The 18,743-nt window shown below is 46.8% G+C and overlaps 1 protein-coding gene across 4 annotated transcripts in view; it reads left to right on the forward strand.

Moving 5' to 3' along the window:
• Window positions 1–18,743, forward strand: part of heca (hdc homolog, cell cycle regulator) — a 91,845-nt gene that overhangs the window by 47,256 nt on the left and 25,846 nt on the right. For 2 of the 4 annotated variants that reach the window (XM_069930755.1, XM_069930751.1), the window contains one exon: window positions 220–9,784. The exons of the other annotated variants lie outside the window; for them this stretch is intronic. In XM_069930755.1, coding sequence (XP_069786856.1) covers window positions 220–384 — 165 coding nt within the window. In that variant the 3' untranslated portion in view covers window positions 385–9,784. Of the gene's footprint in view, window positions 1–219; window positions 9,785–18,743 lie in introns of those variants that run through there. 4 annotated transcript variants of the gene reach the window in all.

An 18,743-nucleotide genomic window follows, 5' to 3' on the forward strand; every position in this document is an offset into this window, starting at 1 on the left:
ACAAGATTAATCCTACTCTCCAGTCTTGGAATGTTTCTCTGCAGGCTTCTGTTCCTCCTGATACTCTTCAGTGATGACGAGGCTTTCTGCCCTCATGCTTTGGGGAAGCTTCTATTAAAACTACTTTGCTCAGTTTCTGCTTATAATGCATTGACGAGTCAATGTCCCCTTCACCCAACCCCTTCCTCTTAGAACTAATGTATTCTTTCTGTCTTTCAGGCCAGACTGAACTGCAAGCACTGCGGAAAGCCAGTCATCGATGTGCGGGTGGGAATGCAGTATTTCTCCGAGTACAGCAACGTTCAACAATGTCCACACTGTGGCAACCTAGACTACCACTTTGTAAAACCCTTTTCCTCCTTCAAAGTGTTGGAAGCTTATTGACAAATGCTTTCTCTTTTTTTCCTTTCTAGAGTAATTATTACGTAGAGGTGAAGTACCTTGTTTCTGTTTCAGTTGCTTGTGTGGAAGTCTTTACCTAGTGCCAGTCATTGGACATGGGCTTGGGAGGGTTTGAGAAGAGCAGAAGATGCAGGAGCAGAAGTAGGCTATTCGGCCCATCGGGTCTACTCCGCCATTTCATCATGAACTGATCCATTCTCCCACTCAGCCCCACACCTCTGCCTTCTCCCCATAACCCTGACTTCAGGTATCTATCTGCCTTAAATACACCCAACGACCTTGTCTGCCCGTGGGAGCAAATTCCAGAGGTTTAACACTCTAGCTGAAGGAATTCCTTCACATTTCTGTTTAAAATGGGCGTCATTTAGTTCTGAAGTTGTGCCCGCTTGTCCTTCACTCTCCCACCATGGGAAACAACTTGGCCACATCTACTCTTTCCAGGCTTTTCAACATTTGAAGTATTTCTGAGAAGCTGGCGCGGGGTTAGTGTAGCGGTTAGCACAATGTTGTTACAGCACCAGCGATCGGGACTGGGGTTCAAATCCCATGCTGTCTGTAAGGAGTTTGTACATTCTCCCTATATTTACATCGGTTTACCCCAGGGATTCTGGTTTCCTCCCACCACTCAAAACATACTGGGGGGGGTTGTAGGTCAATTGGGTATAATTGAGCAGCACTGGCTTGTGGGCCAAAAGGGCCTGTTATTGTGCTGTATGTATGTCTAAAATTGTCCCCCCTCATTCTTCTTAACTCCAAGGAATACAGTCCAAGTTCCTCAGATGCAAATCCCTTCATTCCAAGAATCATTCTTGTGAAGGTTTTCTGAATCATCTTCAATGCCGGAACATCTTTTCTTAAATAAGGAGCCCAGAACTGTACCCTGAAAGGTCAGTTGAGGTGGGCAAGTAGCCTATTCTGAGTGATAAAAGATTTGCATACAAGCAACCAGTTTGATCAGTTCTGTTGCTTTAGGACTGCACCCTCCAAGATTCTGTTGCCACCTTAAAGAATCAGAAAGGATGTTTTTGTTGCTAATCGGTGCTTGATGGTCAAATGTAACTGTACTCCAGGCCTGGGCAGATGCTCCCTTTCCCTTGAAAATCTTGTCTGCTGCAACAAGGTTTATTCAAGAGTCTGGGTGGTTTAATAAATTTTTCCTCCTCTTCAAGGTTTAAAGGAGGAAGAACTCTTGCTCAAGTATGAAGGAGAGGGGATTGGGAGATGGGGCCATGGATCACACCCCTGTTTCAGACTCTTGTCCCCCAGCTTGCTTTAGTCACTGCACTGCATGCATTGCTGCCATGATGTGAATTTTCCCCTTGCCATTATCCCAGGACCTACATCTCCACTGATTTGTGTTTCCTCTATGCCCCACTCTTTTATTAACGGTGTCCTCTATGCCCCACTCTTTTATTAACGGTGTCCTTGCCTGGAGAATTAGTCCAGGAGCACTGGCCGTCTCTCCTGGCATCAGCTCCAAAGGATATGGTGAGAGGATGACAGGTTTTGCCTGTCAGGGGTATGCTCAGGACGTGGTTGTCAGGGGTGCTCCGTGCACTGTTCAGCTGGTTAGTGAGGGATGGAGCAGAATTCCAATACCCAGGGATGTTGAGGTTAGTGAACGTGCCACACCAACTGGACGGAATTCGCCTGCTGTGAATGAAGATCTTGATTTCCATCCACATAGCATTTGTGCTCTAAGAATGTCAAAATGCAGGTCCTATTTGGATGGTTGAAAGCCTTAAAGGTGTGGCTTTTGTAAATGTTAGTTGTGGGCTAGATATTGAATGGCCATTGACGACTTCTGCTCTACTTTGGACATAATGCCATAGGACAAAACCTTCAACATTACAGAATCCGCCATTGGTATTGGGCAGAAGATTTGACCAAGAAATTGTGTCCTTTTTGTTTCATTAGGACTTGAACCCGTCAACCATTGAGTCATGAGCAGAGATGCTTCCTCTGGGCTACACCTGCTAATTGATCACTTTTATTTTAACCTTAGACACACAGTAGGGTAACAGGCCCTTCTGGCCCATGAGCCCGTGCCACATAATTACACCCAATTGACCTACAACCACTGGTATGTTTTGAAGGGTGGGAGGAAACCAGAGCACCCAGAGGAATCCCACACAGATGTGGGGAGAACGTACAAGCTCCTTACAGACGGCGCCGGATTCGAACCCCGTCACTGGCACTGTGACAACATTGCGTTAATTGCTCCACTAACCATGCTGCCCTTATAGAATATTATTCTGAGATTGTGTCTCAGCTCAAGTAACCCTGAGGTTCCAGCTGCCTGTCACATTAATTCTCCATCTCACTATTATGTTAGCATAGGGGCTCAGCCCAACACTATTACAGGTTCAAATCCGGCGCTGCGTATAAGGAGTTTGCATGTTCTCTCTGTGTCTGCATGGATTTTCCCCGGGTGCTCCAGTTTCCTCCTACCCTCTAAAACATAAAGAGTTTTGGGTTAATTTGGGTTTAATTGGGCAGCATGGGTTTAAATGGCCAGAATCGGCTTATACCATGCTGTAAATAAAATGTAAAATTTAACCCCACTGATTTTGGCCTCAAGGCTCAAGGGCCAGTATCTGATTTTCCAGCTTGGTTCAGTGCAATCTTTGGAGGTTGGCGCTGAATTCAGATCATCAACTCTTTTCACATTTATAGCTATTGTATTTTTTCCCTTTCTCCTCTGTCATCATTCCTTGTTTTTTTTCCTTCCATTCCCTTCTCCCCTTTCTCTCCCCTCGGTTTTACATTCATCATTTCTCCCAATGTACTGTTATTGTTCCCTTTCAATTGACACCATCAGCATTTTTGTCAGTCAACCCAGACTGGGCTCCAATCTGTCACACCTCTCTGTCTTTTCTCTGCAATTAATTTCGAGTGTCGAACATTACAGCTCCACGACAATCTAATCCTTCCCACCCTCCCTAACCCTCCCACCCATAACCATCTATTTTTCTTATATTGCTGATCTTCTTTGGCTTGGCCAAAGAAGATTTATGGAGGGGTATGTCCACGTCTGCTGCTGGCTCGTTGGTGACTGACAAGTCCGATGCGGGACAGGCAGGCATGGTTGCAGCGGTTGTAAGGGAAAATTGGTGGGTTGGGTGTTGGGTTTTTCCTCCTTTGCCTTTTGTCAGTGAGGTGGGCTCTGCAGTCTTCTTCAAAGGAGGTTGCTGCCCGCCGAACTGTGAGGCGCCAAGATGCACGGTTGGAGGCGAGATCAGCCCACTGGCAGTGGTCAATGGGGCAGGCACCAAGAGATTTCTTTAAGCAGTCCTTGTACCTCTTCTTTGGTGCACCTCTGTCTCGGTGGCCTGTGGAGAGCTCGCCATAGAACACGATCTTGGGAAGGCGATGATCCTCCATTCTGGACATGTGACCCACCCAGCGCAGTTGGGTCTTCAGCAGTATGGATTCGATGCTTGCGGACTCTGCCAGCTTGAGTACTTCGATGTTGGTGATGAAGTCATTCCAATGAATGTGGAGGATGGAGCAGAGACAGCGCTGATGGAAGCGTTCTAGGAGCCGTAGGTGATGCCGGTAGAGGACCCATGATTCGGAGCCGAACAGGAGCGTGGGTATGACAACGGCTCTGTACACGCTGATCTTTGTGTGTTTCTTCAGGTGGTTGTTTTTCCAGACTCTTTTGTTTAGTCTTCCAAAGGCGCTATTTGCCTTGGCGAGTCTGTTGTCTATCTTTTTGTCGATCCTTGAATCAGATGAAATGGTGCAGCCAAGGTAGGTAAACTGGTTGACCGTTTTGAGTTCTGTGTGTCCGATGGAGATGCTGATCTAAGACCCTTTAAATGTCCCTATTGTACCACCCTCCATCACCACCCCACCAATGCATTCATGCACCCACCACTCCCCTGTGTGAAAAAAAAAAGGGTCTCTGACATTTCCCCTAAACTTTCCTCTTCTCACTTTAAACAGTTGTCCTCTGGTTGTCACTCTGGTAAAAAGATGCTGAATGTCTGCCCTATCTATGCCCAATCTATTTGATCCAATTTTTCCTCGTTACAATGAAAGGTCATTTGCGAAATATTGACTCTGTTTCTCTTTTCACAGATGCTACTTCACCTGTTCATTATTTCATGCATTTTCTGCTTTTGATTTTTGTTCAATTCTGCTTTACATCCATGGGTAAAACATAGGAGCTGAAATAGGCCATTCAGCCCATCAAGTTTGCCCCACCATTTAATCATGAACTGATCCATTTTTTCACTCAGCCTCACTGCCCGGCCTCCCTGTAATCTTTAAAGCCCTGGCTAATCAAGAGTCTTAAATATACCCAAAGACTTGGCCTCCACAACCAAGTGTGGGAACAAATTACACAGATTCACCATCCCCAGCTAAAGTAATTTCTCTGCATCTCTGTTCAAAGTGGACACCCTTCAATTGTGGAGTTCTCCCCTCTTTTCCAGGTCTCTCCCTCCATGAGAAGCAACCTTTCTACATGTACACTGAGCATGCCTTTCAACATTGAAAATGTTTCAATGAGATCACCTGTTCTTTTACTAAATTGCAAATCAAGTCCTTACATTGTAATGGAGGAAAAATGGATCAAATAGATGGAGTGTAGATTAGGTGGACATCCGGCACCTTTTTCCCAGAGCACCATGAACCGTCAAAAGTTCCTTCTATGATAGCCCTTTCATTCCTGGAATCACACTTTTATTTCTCTTTTTTTTCTTGGGGGCTAGGGTTTCTGTTTTCCTAGAATCATACTCATGAATCTCTTAACCCTCTCTTATATCAGCACAAGTGTACATGTCTGTTCATACCAAGACGCTCCAGAACATCTTGAATTAGGCATTCAAAGTGGTCCTTCCATTTTGGATTTGAGGAGCTCAAAACATGCATCCCTGCTGCCCAATGCCCCATTTTATTACTCAGACATGCAACGTAGAGTCATAGGGTTATACAGTAAGGAAACAAGATGTTTGGCCCAACTCATCCTTGCTCGTCAAGATGCCTTCCTGAGATAGTCTCATTTGCCCATGATTGGCCCATATCTTTCTAAACATTTCCTATCTGGTTCTTACACAAATGTCTTTTAAATGTTGTACAGTTAGCGTAGCAGATAGCGCAATGCCTTTACAGCTCCAGTGATCGGGACCGGACTGGGGTGCAAATCCTGTGCTGTCTATAAGGAGTTTGTACATTCTCCCTGTGTCTGCATGGGTTTTCTCCAAAGGCTTTAGTTTCTGGGAGTGTAGGTTAATGGGTATAAATTGGGCGGTACGGACTCGTGGGCTGAAATGGCCTGTTACCGTGCTGTATGTCTAAAATTTATACCCTCCTCCATCACTTCCTGCGACAGCCCATTCCATATACCTACTGCCCTTTGTGTGTGGAAAAACTGCATCTCAACGACTGGTGCCGCATATTGCACTACTAACCCCAGTATCAACTAATGCATCTATTCCCCCAGAAGGAGCATCATGTTGAAGTTTGAATGTAAATTGGTGAGATGAGAGGACTAAGCTTTGGATTACTGCTGCAAAACAGTATGACACAGTTAGTGTAGTGGTTAGCGCAATGCAGTCACTGTGCCAGCGTCCGGGGTTCACTGCCTGTAAGGAATTTGTACTTTCTCCCCATGTCTGCGTGGGTTTCCTCCCACTGGTCAAAAATGTACCAAGTGTGTGTAGATCAATTGGATGTAATTGGACGGCACGGGCTTATGGACTGAATGGGCTTGTTACCATTGCTGTATGTATTCTAAAACGTGCTGATCTTACTCTGGTGAGAATGCAGAGATTAACGGCTACAGCATAAACTATATGATGTAGGAGTTGAAGTAGGCTATTCTGCCTGTCGAGTTCACTCTGCCATTCTATCATGAGCTGATCCATTCTCCCACTCAGTCCCACTCCTCTGTCTTCTCTCCATAACCTTTGATACCCTGACTATCCAGATACCTATTAATCTCTTCAAACGACTTGGCCTTCACAGCTACCTGTAGCAGCAAATCCCAGAGGTTCACCAATCTGGCTAAAGAAATTCCTCCACATCTCCGTTTTATATGGGTGCCCTTCGATCCTGAAGTTGTGCCCTCTTGTCCTATTGTTCTCCACCAAGGGAAACAACTTTGCCATGTCTACTCTGTCCAGGCCTTTCAACATTCAAAATGGTCCCCCCTCATAGCAGGATCTCTGGTTGTTTGGGGCTGGAATTATCCTATTTGTAACGGGGATGTTTGAGAGCAGATTTAATAAAGATACTGAAAACTCTCGGAGGATATTCGATTAGACAAAAGCTGTTTCCAAACACAGGTTACAATGGGGGATAGAGTTAAGAAAATCAGATCAGGAAATGAGCTGCAGAATTGTTCTAGCACAGCTGAAGGCCATTTGGGACATTGCATTTTCTAAAAATAATCCACCGATGCTATTCTGTGACTCCCCGTCCCGTTCCCTTGCTGACATATTTGCCCATGGTGTCATGGATTGCCAGATAGAGATCACCCACATTTTGGAGGAACAACACCTCATATTCTATCTCAGCATCCTTCAAGCAGGTGGCAACTTCTCTAGTTTCCATTAGCACCTCTCCCCCCCAACTATCCCAATGCCTGCTTTCCTCTAGTTCTGTCACTCTCTTCCCTTTTCCCTCTGTCTCCTTTCCCTCCAGCTCTGCATTCACAGAGCCAATACCTTCTTCCCCCAATCAGCTCTCACCTTTGCTCTCTCCTGGCCTCCTATCATATCCAGTTAACACCTTATGTCTGTTGGTCTATACTCCTCCCCCTGCCCTTTCTTCTCCCCAGCCTTTTAATTCAGGCACTTGCCTGCTTTTTACTCACACCTTGAAGAAGGGTGAGACGTGACACGCAAGTTACCTGCTATGGATCCTGTGAGATCTGCTGAGATGCTCCAGCATTTCTGTGTTTATACAACAATCTCAGCATCCCCAGATTTTTGTGTTTCAATCCTAACTGTTCCTCTGGCCTTCGTAGGTATGTGCCAATTTCATTGAGGGAAAAACATGCTTGAATGTTCTTGTTCTGCCATTGTGTTCAGACCATGAATACAGGAGCAGAAATAAACCATTCAGCCCATTGAGTCTGTCCAGCCATTTAATTAAGAGCTGATCCCTTTCCCCACTCAGCCCACTGCCCGGCCTTCTCCCCATAATGTTTGATGCCGTGGCTAATCAAGAACCTATCAATATACCCAATGACCATTCCTCCACAATTGCCTGTGGCAACAAATTCCACAGATTTAAAACTCTCTAGCTAAAGAAATTCCTCCACATTTCTGTTCTAAGCGGACATCCTTCAATTCTGAAATGTGCCCTCTTGTCCTACACTCTCCGTCCATGGGAATCAACCGTTCGACATCTACGCTGTCCACACCCTTTCAGCATCCAAAATATTTCAATGGGGTCCCCTTCATTCTCCTAAATTCCAGCGAGCACAGGGTAAGATCCATCAAAAACTCTTCATATAATAACCCTTTTGTTCTTGGAATCATCCTTGTTAACCTCATCTGGGCCCTATCCACCATCAACACATCCTTTCTTAAATTAGGAACCACTGTTCCTCCTGTCTAGCCTTGACTCTTTGCCAGTCTTCCTGAACCCAGGGACCCTGGAGTGTGACCCTTGGGCCATTTCTCTTTATTTACTCTCCATTAGACTCTTGATGATCTCCAACTCTTCAATGGAATCTCCACTCATCTTTTAATCAAATAACTTACAGCTTCACTGATCTTTGTGTATAACCTGAGCCCCATTATCTTTTGATCATCCCACCTGGATCTTGTCCGCGCTCTCTCCACTTTCACAGTTGGGTGGCATGGTCAACACAATGCTGTTATACAGCTAGTGACCGGGGTTCGAATCTGGCGCTGTCTGTACTTTCTCTCCGTGTCCGCGTGGGTTTCTTCCAGTTTCCTCCAACCCTTCTAAAACGTACTGGGATGTAGGTTTTAATGGGGTGTAAATTGAGCGGCATGGACTCATAGGGCCGAATTGGCCTGTTACAGTGCTGTATACCTGAATTTAATTTTTTTGTTAATTGTGAATTCCCAATCAGTTGGAAGAACTCAATTTGTTTAAAAGCAACATTTCTGCAGAAAAGTGGTGGATAAGAAGGAAGGTCGGGATGAATTGTTCATTTCAAGAGGTTACACAAGAATAGTGGGCCAATGGCCTCCTGTAGCTTACGTACTCCTGGTGGTGAGCTTTTGCTCTGCAGACAGACCAATATGGAGGCATCCTTCTGTGGGCCAGTCAGATCTTTGTGTTGCCAACTTTGATCTCGAGCTTGAGGGAGGGGAAAATCCTTGGAATATAGTGCACATCTCGCTGTGGACTAATTTGTGGGCTGCTTTGTATTGTTAAAGGATTGTACAGCAGAAAAGTGGTATTCCCTTGAGGAGAATGAGCCAGTATCCTACTCCCTGTATTTTTCATCCACTCCCTTCTCCCTGTCTATCTCAAGCCATTGGTGCAAACCCCCCCCCCCCCCCCCCCGCAACTGTCGTTGGAAAGCCATTCCTTCCTCCTCTGACGATGCTCACCAAAATGATTGCATCAGGACCTCAGGACAAGCTCACTCCAGGGATATTCCCCAAACTACTCGATCAACTCAGTAATGACTGCAGGCACTGCTTTTGTGTGGTCGATGTGGAATGAAAACAATGGGAGAGGTTTGCTTCAGTGTGGAGACCGTATAACCGTTCACGGTGTGGAAACAGGCCATGTCGGCCCTTCGAGTGCACACTGGTTCACTTGAACAACTCCACTAGCACAACCCTCCCGCTCTCATAATGAGCATATATCACTTCCTCACTGAGGTCTCTGCCCCACTGGAGTATTAGTTCCGCTCAGGGATGTCTGGAGCAAGAGTGCTAAAAGGATCCTTCATGATGGCCATGGATTGAAATCTTCTCCCCTCCAAATGGAGTTCCCCCTGGCCTCCCCTCCCCATGTATTATTGATGATGTTTATTGATGGTTTTGCAATGCTTATTTCAGTCCAGAATGTATCAGAATATAAATTGTTTATTTGAAAAATAAAGTATTATTTTTGCATTAGGGAAAGTTTGAAACAGACAGAGAGAGAGAGAGAGTGTGAGTGTGTTAAGCTTGTGTGTGCATGGGAAGGATCAGCACATGGTTGGACAAGTGGGCGTTTGTAACTCTGCGGTGTAACCCTGAGGAATACAGCTGGCGGATGTGAGCCAAGAGCAGGCCACACGTACTTTTACTGAGATGTGTTATCCCTCCACTTGTGCAAAGTGAATGGTAATAGAGGGCTTGAGGATATTGTGTTGTAAAGCTTATTGTTCAGGTGGTAAAAGCCACAATTTTAGTTAAAGCACATTTTTACTTGCAATAAATTATGGTTTAAAATACTTGGAATCTGTGTGTTCTTCGTGCAATTACCCAAGATATACGTATATACTCATGTTACCCTCGATACTGTGAAATAGTCATCCCCCAATTTTTGCCCAAAATTTGTGTGTTTTCATATAACCTGTGTAAAAGTTAACCCCACTTTTTTTGGCCCCGACTGCCCGCCCATCCGAGCTCCAGGTGCCCCAACTGCAGATCCTCGCCTTGGCTGCCTGCCCACCCGAGCTCCCGACACCCCAGCTGCCTGCCCATCTGAGATCCTGAGGTTCTGACCAGCCGTCCATCTGAGCTCCTGATGCCCCAAACACAGATTCTTGCCCCGGCCACCCAAGTTCCTGATGCTGCAATCGTGGACTTACCACTCAATCCCAGCTATAACCAGCATTTTGGGCCTGAACCTTTCAAGAATGCCTTGAAGAAGGGGTCAGGCCTGAAACATTGGTTATATGTCTTTACCTTCTTCATGCTGCAAGACCTGCTGAGTTCCTCCAGCAGTTTTGTGTTTTTACTACAGTCAGAAAATCGGCAGATTTTCTTGTTTCACTGTTCCTTTTCTTTCTTTCTTTTCTTTCGCTTGGTTTCGTGGATGAAGATTTATGGAGGGCTATGTCCATGTCTGCTGCAGGCTCATTGGTGAGTGACAAGTCCGATGCAGGACAGGCAGGCACAGTTGCAAAGGAAAATTGGTGGGTTAGGGTTGGGTGTTGGGTTTTTCCTCCTTTGTCTTTTGTCAGTGAGATGGGCTCTGCAGTCTTCTTCAAAGGAGGTTGCTGCCCGCCAAACTGTGAGGCGCCAAGATGCACAGTTGGAGGCGAGATCAGCCCACTGGCGGTGGTCAATGTGGCAGGCACCAAGAGATTTCTTTAGGCAGTCCTTGTACCTCTTCTTTGGTGCACCTCTGTCTCAGTGGCCAGTGGAGAGCTTGCCATAGAACACGATCTTGGGAAGGCGATGGTCCTCCAATCTGGAGACGTGACCCACCCAGCGCAGTTGGGTCTTCAGCAGCATGGATTCGATGCTTGCGGACTCTGCCAGCTCGAGTACTTCGATGTTGGTGATGAAGTCATTCCAATGAATGTTGAGGATGGAGTGGAGACAGCGCTGATGGATGCATTCTAGGAGCTGTAGGTGATGCCGGTAGAGGACCCATGATTCAGAGCTGAACAGGAGCGTGGGTATGATAACAGCTCTGTACACGCTGATCTTTGTGTGTTTTTTCACGTGCTTGTTTTTCCAGACTCTTTTGTGTAGTCTTCCTTGGCGAGTCTGTTGTCTATCTCTGTCGATCCTTGAATCAGATGAAATGGTGCAGCCAAGGTAGGTAAACTGGTTGACCGTTTTGAGTTCTGTGTGCCCGATGGAGATGTGGGGGGGCTGGCTGATGGAGGACCTCAGTTTTCTTCAGGCTGACTTCCAGGCCAAACATTTTGGCAGTTTCCGCAAAACAGGACATCATGCGCTGGAGAGCTGGCTCTGAATGGGCAACTAAAGCGGCATCGTCTGCAAAGAGTAGTTCACGGACAAGTTGCTCTTGTGTCTTGGTGTGAGCTTGCAGGCGCCTCAGATTGAAGAGACTGCCATCCGTGCGGTACCGGATGTAAACAGCGTCTTCATTGTTGAGGTCTTTCATGGCTTGGTTCAGCATCATGCTGAAGAAGATTGAAAAGAGGGTTGGTGCGAGGACGCAGCCTTGCTTCATGCCGTTGTCAATGGAGAAGGGTTCGGAGAGCTCATTGCTGTATCTGACCTGACCTTGTTGGTATTCATGCAGTTGGATAACCATGTTGAGGAACTTGGGGGCCATCTGATGTGCTCTAGTATTTGCCAAAGGCGTGATTCCTCTGTAGTTTGAGCAGTCTGATTTCTCGCCTTTGTTTTTGTACAGGGTGATGATGATGGCATCACGAAGGTCCTGAGGCAGCTTTCCTTGGTCCCAGCAGAGCATGAAAAACTCATGCAGTTTGGTATGCAGAGCTTTGCCGCCAGCCTTCCAGACCTCGGGGGATTCCATCCATACCTGCTTCTTTGCCACTTTTCAGTTGTTCAATTGCCTAATATGTCTCTTCCCGGGTAAGAACCTCATCCAGCTCTAGACTTAAGGGTTGTTGAGGGAGGTGGAGCAGGGCAGATTCTTGGACTGAGCGGTTGGCACTGAAAAGGGATTGGAAGTGTTCTGACCATCGATTGAGGATGGAGATCTTGTCGCTGAGGAAGACTTCGCCGTCTGAGCTGCGCAGAGGGCTTTGGACTTGGTGTGAGGGGTCGTTATGTCACATAAAAACCCCTGATGAAGTGAAGTAAAAGTGTGTTTAGGTATTAATAGCTTGGCGCTTGGCAGTGAGGACATCTAAGTCCTGTTGCTGCCGCCGCCGGAGACCCGAGGTCCTGCTGCCGCCCAGGGGGTCCGAGGTCCTGTTGCTGCCGCCGTCGGAGGCCCGAGGACCCGCTGCCGCCCGGGGGGGGGGGGGGGGGGGCCGAGGTCCTGCCTGAGTCCGCCTGAGGTAACGGCCGCATCGCGGGGAGATACAGTCAGCTGAGACCAGGCCTGCCCGCACCGGTGCCCGGGCACCGAACACAGGCCGCCATCGCCAGGCAAACCCCGGCAGCCCGCACAGCCCGACCTTTGGCAGCCGAGCCCCGGGAATGAGAACTGGTTAGTGTATTTCAGAGTTTAATATACACCTTAATAACCAATAGTCTAAACACTAACAACTGTGAACTCCATTGCAGAGTTCTCTCCAGTCTTAAAAAATTTTCTACTAGATCTTTTCTTTCTGATCCTCAACCAATGCTGCATCCCCTTTACTTGGCCGCGGCAGGAGTAAATGCACGCAGGCCGATTCCAGGGTGCACCACTCCATAACTGGGGACAGCGGTCGTAGATCTCCAGATATGGTTCGACCTAAAAGGGGAGGCAGGCCTCTTCAGCCCGGTTAAGCAACCTGCATAGGAGAAGGTCACTCCGATATAAAACCTATGACCCAAGGACCTCGCTGCCACGTCCCAGCTTGCTTGGCCACGGCACACGAACCATGGGTGTAAAGGGTGGGGCCAGTACTGCGCACACTGCACTCCACCTAAAAGCTCCTTTGCGCAGGCCCGAGGACAGGTCCACTTCGTCCCCCTCAAAAGATGCACACAAACTCAAGCTAGCATGTTGGAACATCAGAACCATGCTGGACAAGTCTGACAGCCACCGACCTGAACGACGGTCTGCCCTCATCGCCCATGAACTCCTCAGACTCGACATCGACATAGCCGCTCTCAGCGAAGTCCACCTTGCAGATGTAGGCAGCCTCCAAGAACACGGCGCGGCCTACACACTCTACTGGTTGGCAAGCCTCAGGCTGAACAACGCCTATCTGGTGTTAGCTTCATGGTCAAGAACTCCATTGCCTCCAAACTCGAAAACCTCCCGACAGGCCACTCTGACCGGATCATGTCCATGCGACTCCCCCTTCAAAACAAGCGACGCATCATCCTCATCAGTGTCTGCTCCACCCTTCAAGTGAAAACAGCAGAAAAGGACAAGTTCTACACTGATCTGCGCAACCTCATCCAACGCACCCCTACAGCCAACAAGGTTGTCATACTTCAACCCTCGCATTGGCAAAGACTCAGAAACCTGGCCAGGAATCCTTGGCAAGCATGGTGTAGGCAAGTGCAATGACAACGGGCGCCTCCTGTTGGAACTCTGCGCAGAACAGCGACTTGTCATTACTAACACCCTTTTCCAGCAGAGAAATAGCCTGAAGACTACCTGGATGCATCCCCGATCCAAACACTTGCACCTCCTGGACTACATTCTGGTGCGAGGAAGAGACAAACGAGATGTGCTCCCCACCAGGGTCATGCCCAGCGCGGAATGCCACACTGACCACCAGCTTGTTCGCTGCAAGCTCAACCTTCACTTCAAGCCAAAGTTCAAGAACAGTGGAGCCCCCAGAAAGAGGTTCAATGTTGGAAACTTGCAGTCAGACGAAGTGAGAGGAAACTTCCAGGCAAACCTCCAAGCAAAGCTCGAGGATGCAAACTGTCTCACGGACACGTCTCCTGAAACCCTCTGGGATCAGCTGAAAACGGCCATACTGCAATCCACTGAAGAGGTACTGGGCTTCTCCTCCAGGAAAAACAAGGACTGGTTCGACGAAAACAACCAGGAAATCCAGGAGCTGCTGGCAAAGAAGCGATCTACTCACCAGGCTCACCTTGCAAAGCCGTCCTGGCCAGAGAAGAATCGAGCCTTCCGTCTCGCATGCAGCCACCTTCAACGCAAACTCCGGGAGATCCAAAATGAGTGGCGGACTAGCCTCGCCAAGCGAACCCAGCTTCACTGTTCCAAATGGAGGTTTACTACACAAAAGGGCTGGAGAAACTCACTAGGTCCCACAGTTCCTCCAACATATTTGTGTCTGCAATCACAGTGTCTGCAGACTTTTTTGTTTCACTTAATTTTGGGTTTGTAAATTTGCAGAGTGTGTCATTTAATTGATAATATACAGTAAATCCCCTAGTTTCCAGAATTAAAGCCACCAGCAAAAAAATCAAAAATGCATTTTAACAGTGATAATCCCATTTTACTAAAACTGGAGCTCGTAAGAGACATCCTTCTAAAATGTAGGTACCCAGAACTGAATACAAATCCAAGTATGGTCGCATCAATGTCAATGATCGGGATCGAATCCTGCAAGGTCTATAAGAAGTTTGTACGTTCTCCCTGCGTCTGTGTGGATTCGGTTTCTTCCCACCCTCCAAAACATAGAGGGTTGTAGGTTTATTGGGTGTAATTTGGCGGCACGGATCTAAATGGCCGGAATCAGTTTCTACTGTGCTGTAAATAAAATTTAAAACCTTTAAATTTAACGTGGACTTTCAAAGACCTCTGGACCATTCTCAAGAAGTGTTTCTTCTGAATGAAACGATGTCACCTGAACAGATGATCTGCTCACCTCACATTAATGTGATTATAAACAGGTGGGGAATTTCTGAAAGAGGGACACTGCACCCACTGGCTGTACCTGAAATGGATAAAGGCTCTATATAGAGATAGAGGTACACCCCATACTTCAGAGGCAATGAAGAGAAGAAATTGCTGAGAGAGCCCCTACCTTCCAAACATCTGTAGATGTGGGGGGTTAATGCTTGAGAAGCTATGGCTATAGCACAGAAACAGTTCTTTTAGCCCAACATGTCCAAGTTGTCTTCCCCAGCTAGTCCCACTTGCCTGCATTTGGCCCATATCCACAAGATTCACACCACCAGGTTCAGGAACAGCTGCTCCCCCTCCACCATCAGACTCCTCAATGACAAACTCAATCAGGAACTCATTTAAGGACTCTGACTTGTGCACTTTATTGATTTTCCCCTCTCTCTGTATTGCACAGTCAGTTTGTTTACATTAATTATCTGATTAAATTTCCTTGTTTACATGTTTACCCTGTGTACAGTTTATTTTTGCCATACCAATTAGTGGTAATTCTCCCACGCTCGCAGGAGAAAAGAATCTCAGGGTTGTATGTGATGTGATGTATGTTCTCTGACAATAAATCTGAATCTGATCTCTCTAAACCAGCCCTTCTCAGCAGGAGCCCTACAGACCCCTCAGGGGCCACAGCTCATTTAAGTAAAAGTCTTGTTTTCTTTTCACTTCGCGTAACAATTCTTTTTTACGTAGTCTGTATGGAAGAAACCGAAACTTGACTGCTTCACAGGGAAGGGAGCCCATAAACTTTGCGCAGAAGAAACAGCTGAAAAAAAAGTTGATAATGGCTGCGAACCTTTACTATCCATGGACCTGTCTAAATGTTACTTAAATCTTTCCATTGTACCTGCCTGGTTGAATGTTAAATAATGTTGAGAGGGAATGCAGGAAGGAGGTTGAGAGCCTTGTGGCATGGTGCCAAGGCAAAAACATTTCTTGCAATGTCTATGAGATAAGGTTTCAGATTTATTGTCAGAGTACATATGGGGCATCACATACAACCCTGAGATTCTTTTTCTCCGGGCCAGGCAGAATTACCACTTATTGGTGGTGCAAAAAAACTTCACAGCGTGTACATGTTGTGGTGATATGACCACCAGCCTACTGCAGGGGGCGATCTCTGTACCTGCAGGAAGACCATCCAAGGGGCTGACTCCACCTGGCTGGCTGTCAATTAGCCGACCGGAATATAAACCTGATCCAGCCCCCTCCTGAGCCACCAAGGCATAAACTGGTGTTCAGACTTTTACTGGAATAAAGCCTGTCTTTTGAGTTTGTGCTTGCTTGCTACCTCAGTGCACCACACATGTAAACAAATAAAGAACTGTAAACCGATAACAGATGTAAACAAACCAACTGCAATGCAGAGAACACAAAGAAAATCAATAAAGTGCACAAGAGTACTTAAATGAGTTTCTGACTGAGGTTGTCGTTGAGTCTGATGGTGGAGGGGTAGCAGCTGTTCCCGAACCTGGTGGCATGACTCTTATGGAACCTATACCTCTTTCTTGATGGCAGCAACGAGAATGGAGCAGGAGCTGGGTTGTGTAGATCCTTGATGATTGCTGCTGTTCTCTGATGGCAGCATTTCTTGCAGATGTTCTCAAAAGTGGGAAGAGTTTTGCCTGTGATGTCCTGGGCTGTGTCCATGAGCTTTTGCAGGGCTTTACACTCAGGGGTATTGATGTCCCCATACAAAACCGTGATGTAGCCGGTTATTACACTTTTTACCACACATTTGTAGAAATTTGCCAGTGTTTCTGGTGTCATGCCAAACCCCCGCAAACTCCTGAGGAAGTAGAGGCACTGACATGCTTCCTTCACAAAGCCATTGGTGTGTTGGGTCCAGGAAAGATCTTCTGAGATAGTGACTCCCAAGAACTTAAATTTGCTCACCCTCTCCACCCCTGATCCCCCAATGATCACTGGATTGTACACCTTTGCCTTCCCCTTCATGAAGTCAACAATCGGCTCCTTAGTTTTTGAGTGCAAGGCTCTTGTTGGTGCACCATTCAGACAAGTTTTCAATCTCCATCCTGTAGGCTGACTCGTCCCCTTTATACAACGCACTACTGTGGTATCGTTGGCAAATTTGTAAATGGTGTTACTGTCGTACCGAGCCACACAGTCGTAAATATAAAGTGAGTAGAGCAGGGGGCTAAGAACACAGCCCTGTGGTGCTCCAGTACTGATGGAGATTGTGGAGGAGATGATCTTGCCAATCCTGCAGACTTTCATGTTTCACTTTCTTCCCTGCGTCCATCAGGCTCCTGAATGAACCCCTCAAAAATTTTCTCATTTTGCCCTTACGATGTATCAAACAATCCTTTTTATTGAAACCCTGTGGTCCATAATTGTGCTTTGTACGGCTGTACGAATGTTAGAGTTGACTTGCTAGACTGCTCGAGCATGGCCCCTTCACACAGTAGAAGGTGTAATGTGATAATGAATCTTTAAACTTAATGCACCATCCTCTATGTGAAAAAGTGCTACTAAAGTCCATTTTAAATCTATCCCCTCTCTCCTTGAACAATGTTTTAAACTCTATTTCCATAATAAAAATACTGTTCATTTTGTCTGTATCTCCCCTCAGAAAAGTATACAAAGATAAACCCAGCAACAACAGACAGTGGAGGGGAGGTTCTTAGCTATGTTTTGAGTTAGAATTTTTCATCAAAGTTCAAGGCTTCTTTTATTGTCATGTAACAATACATAAAAATGTACGATATTCAATTTTTAAATTTAAATTTTAAGTTTAATTTCAGCCCAATGGCCCAATTTACACCCAATTAACCTACAACCCCTGGTACGTTTCGAATGGTGGGATGAAACCGGAACCCCCGGGAAAACCCACACAGACACAGGGAGGACGTATCCACTTCTTATAGACAGTGGGGGATTGGAACCCTGGTCCTGATTGTTGGTGATATAAAGGTGTTGGGCTAACCGTGCCGTGCCCAAAGACTGCAAGGCAAACAGTGAGCTGTCATTAGTATGGCCCGGTGCCCCTAACAATAGGAGAAAGAGAAACAAGAGAGATGGGTTTGCATCTAGCGTTCCTGCAATCTCTGCAGCCGCACAGACTCCAATTCAAACCATCAGCAGCCTGAGCTCGAGATACGAACCTCCCACACACAATGAGGAGGCCTTCAGCGCCTGAGGCCCTTCGAGAACCCTTCTTGCCTTCAACACCCTCTCGAATCAGGGTTCCAGTAGCTCGTTCCCACCAGCCAGTCTCTAGTAGCCCGCAGCCTGTGCAAGTCCTTCGGCCGCAAGTTGCCAACAGTCCACAGCCTATCTGGGTTTTGCAGCCGCTGATCCCCTTGCTGCTGTGAACACCTTCCTTGTAGCTTCTCCTTCTCAACGGGGGTGGGGGAGAATGTTCTCCCTGTTTGCGGGACCCTGCGCCAATCCGCTGCTCCCCAAGAGTCTGCAACCCCTCGTGGTACGCTGCCCAGCACAGGCGCCGTCACCTTGGGCATCAGCCTCTGCGGGTGCAGGATTGAAAAAAAAGGTAACCAAGTGTGTGATGTGTAAATGATGTTTTACCTAATTTGAGTTTCTCGATGAAAGAAAATGGGCAATTGAAGGTGGTGCATATACAGACTCTATGAAACAGGCTTGAAAGCTAAGAAGGGAAATCTGTATGCGGTCTAAGTGTCTGCACAGCAATGGTCAATTCCAGCGGCAACTTAGGATCCAAAACAGAACTGGTGGGAAACTTATTAGCATAAAAAAATTGCAGCAGGGATAATTACAAATTAGAGATTATCTTGCATTGAACTCCTCTTCATATAAAGTGTGCCAAAAAAGACAAATACACTGGCCTTTGCACAAAATGAATTGAAGTTCTGCACAGAGAGGTCGGAAGTCACTGTTAACCTGACCAGGGTCATTAAGTAAGAGGGGATGAGGCAGGTTGTGTGTGCTAATAGGCTTGGAGATAGGCAGATTACTGGCGTTCGCTGGAAGTGATC

Source organism: Narcine bancroftii, chromosome 4 (genome assembly GCF_036971445.1).
Source record: "Narcine bancroftii isolate sNarBan1 chromosome 4, sNarBan1.hap1, whole genome shotgun sequence".
Taxonomy (NCBI): Eukaryota; Metazoa; Chordata; class Chondrichthyes; order Torpediniformes; family Narcinidae; genus Narcine; species Narcine bancroftii.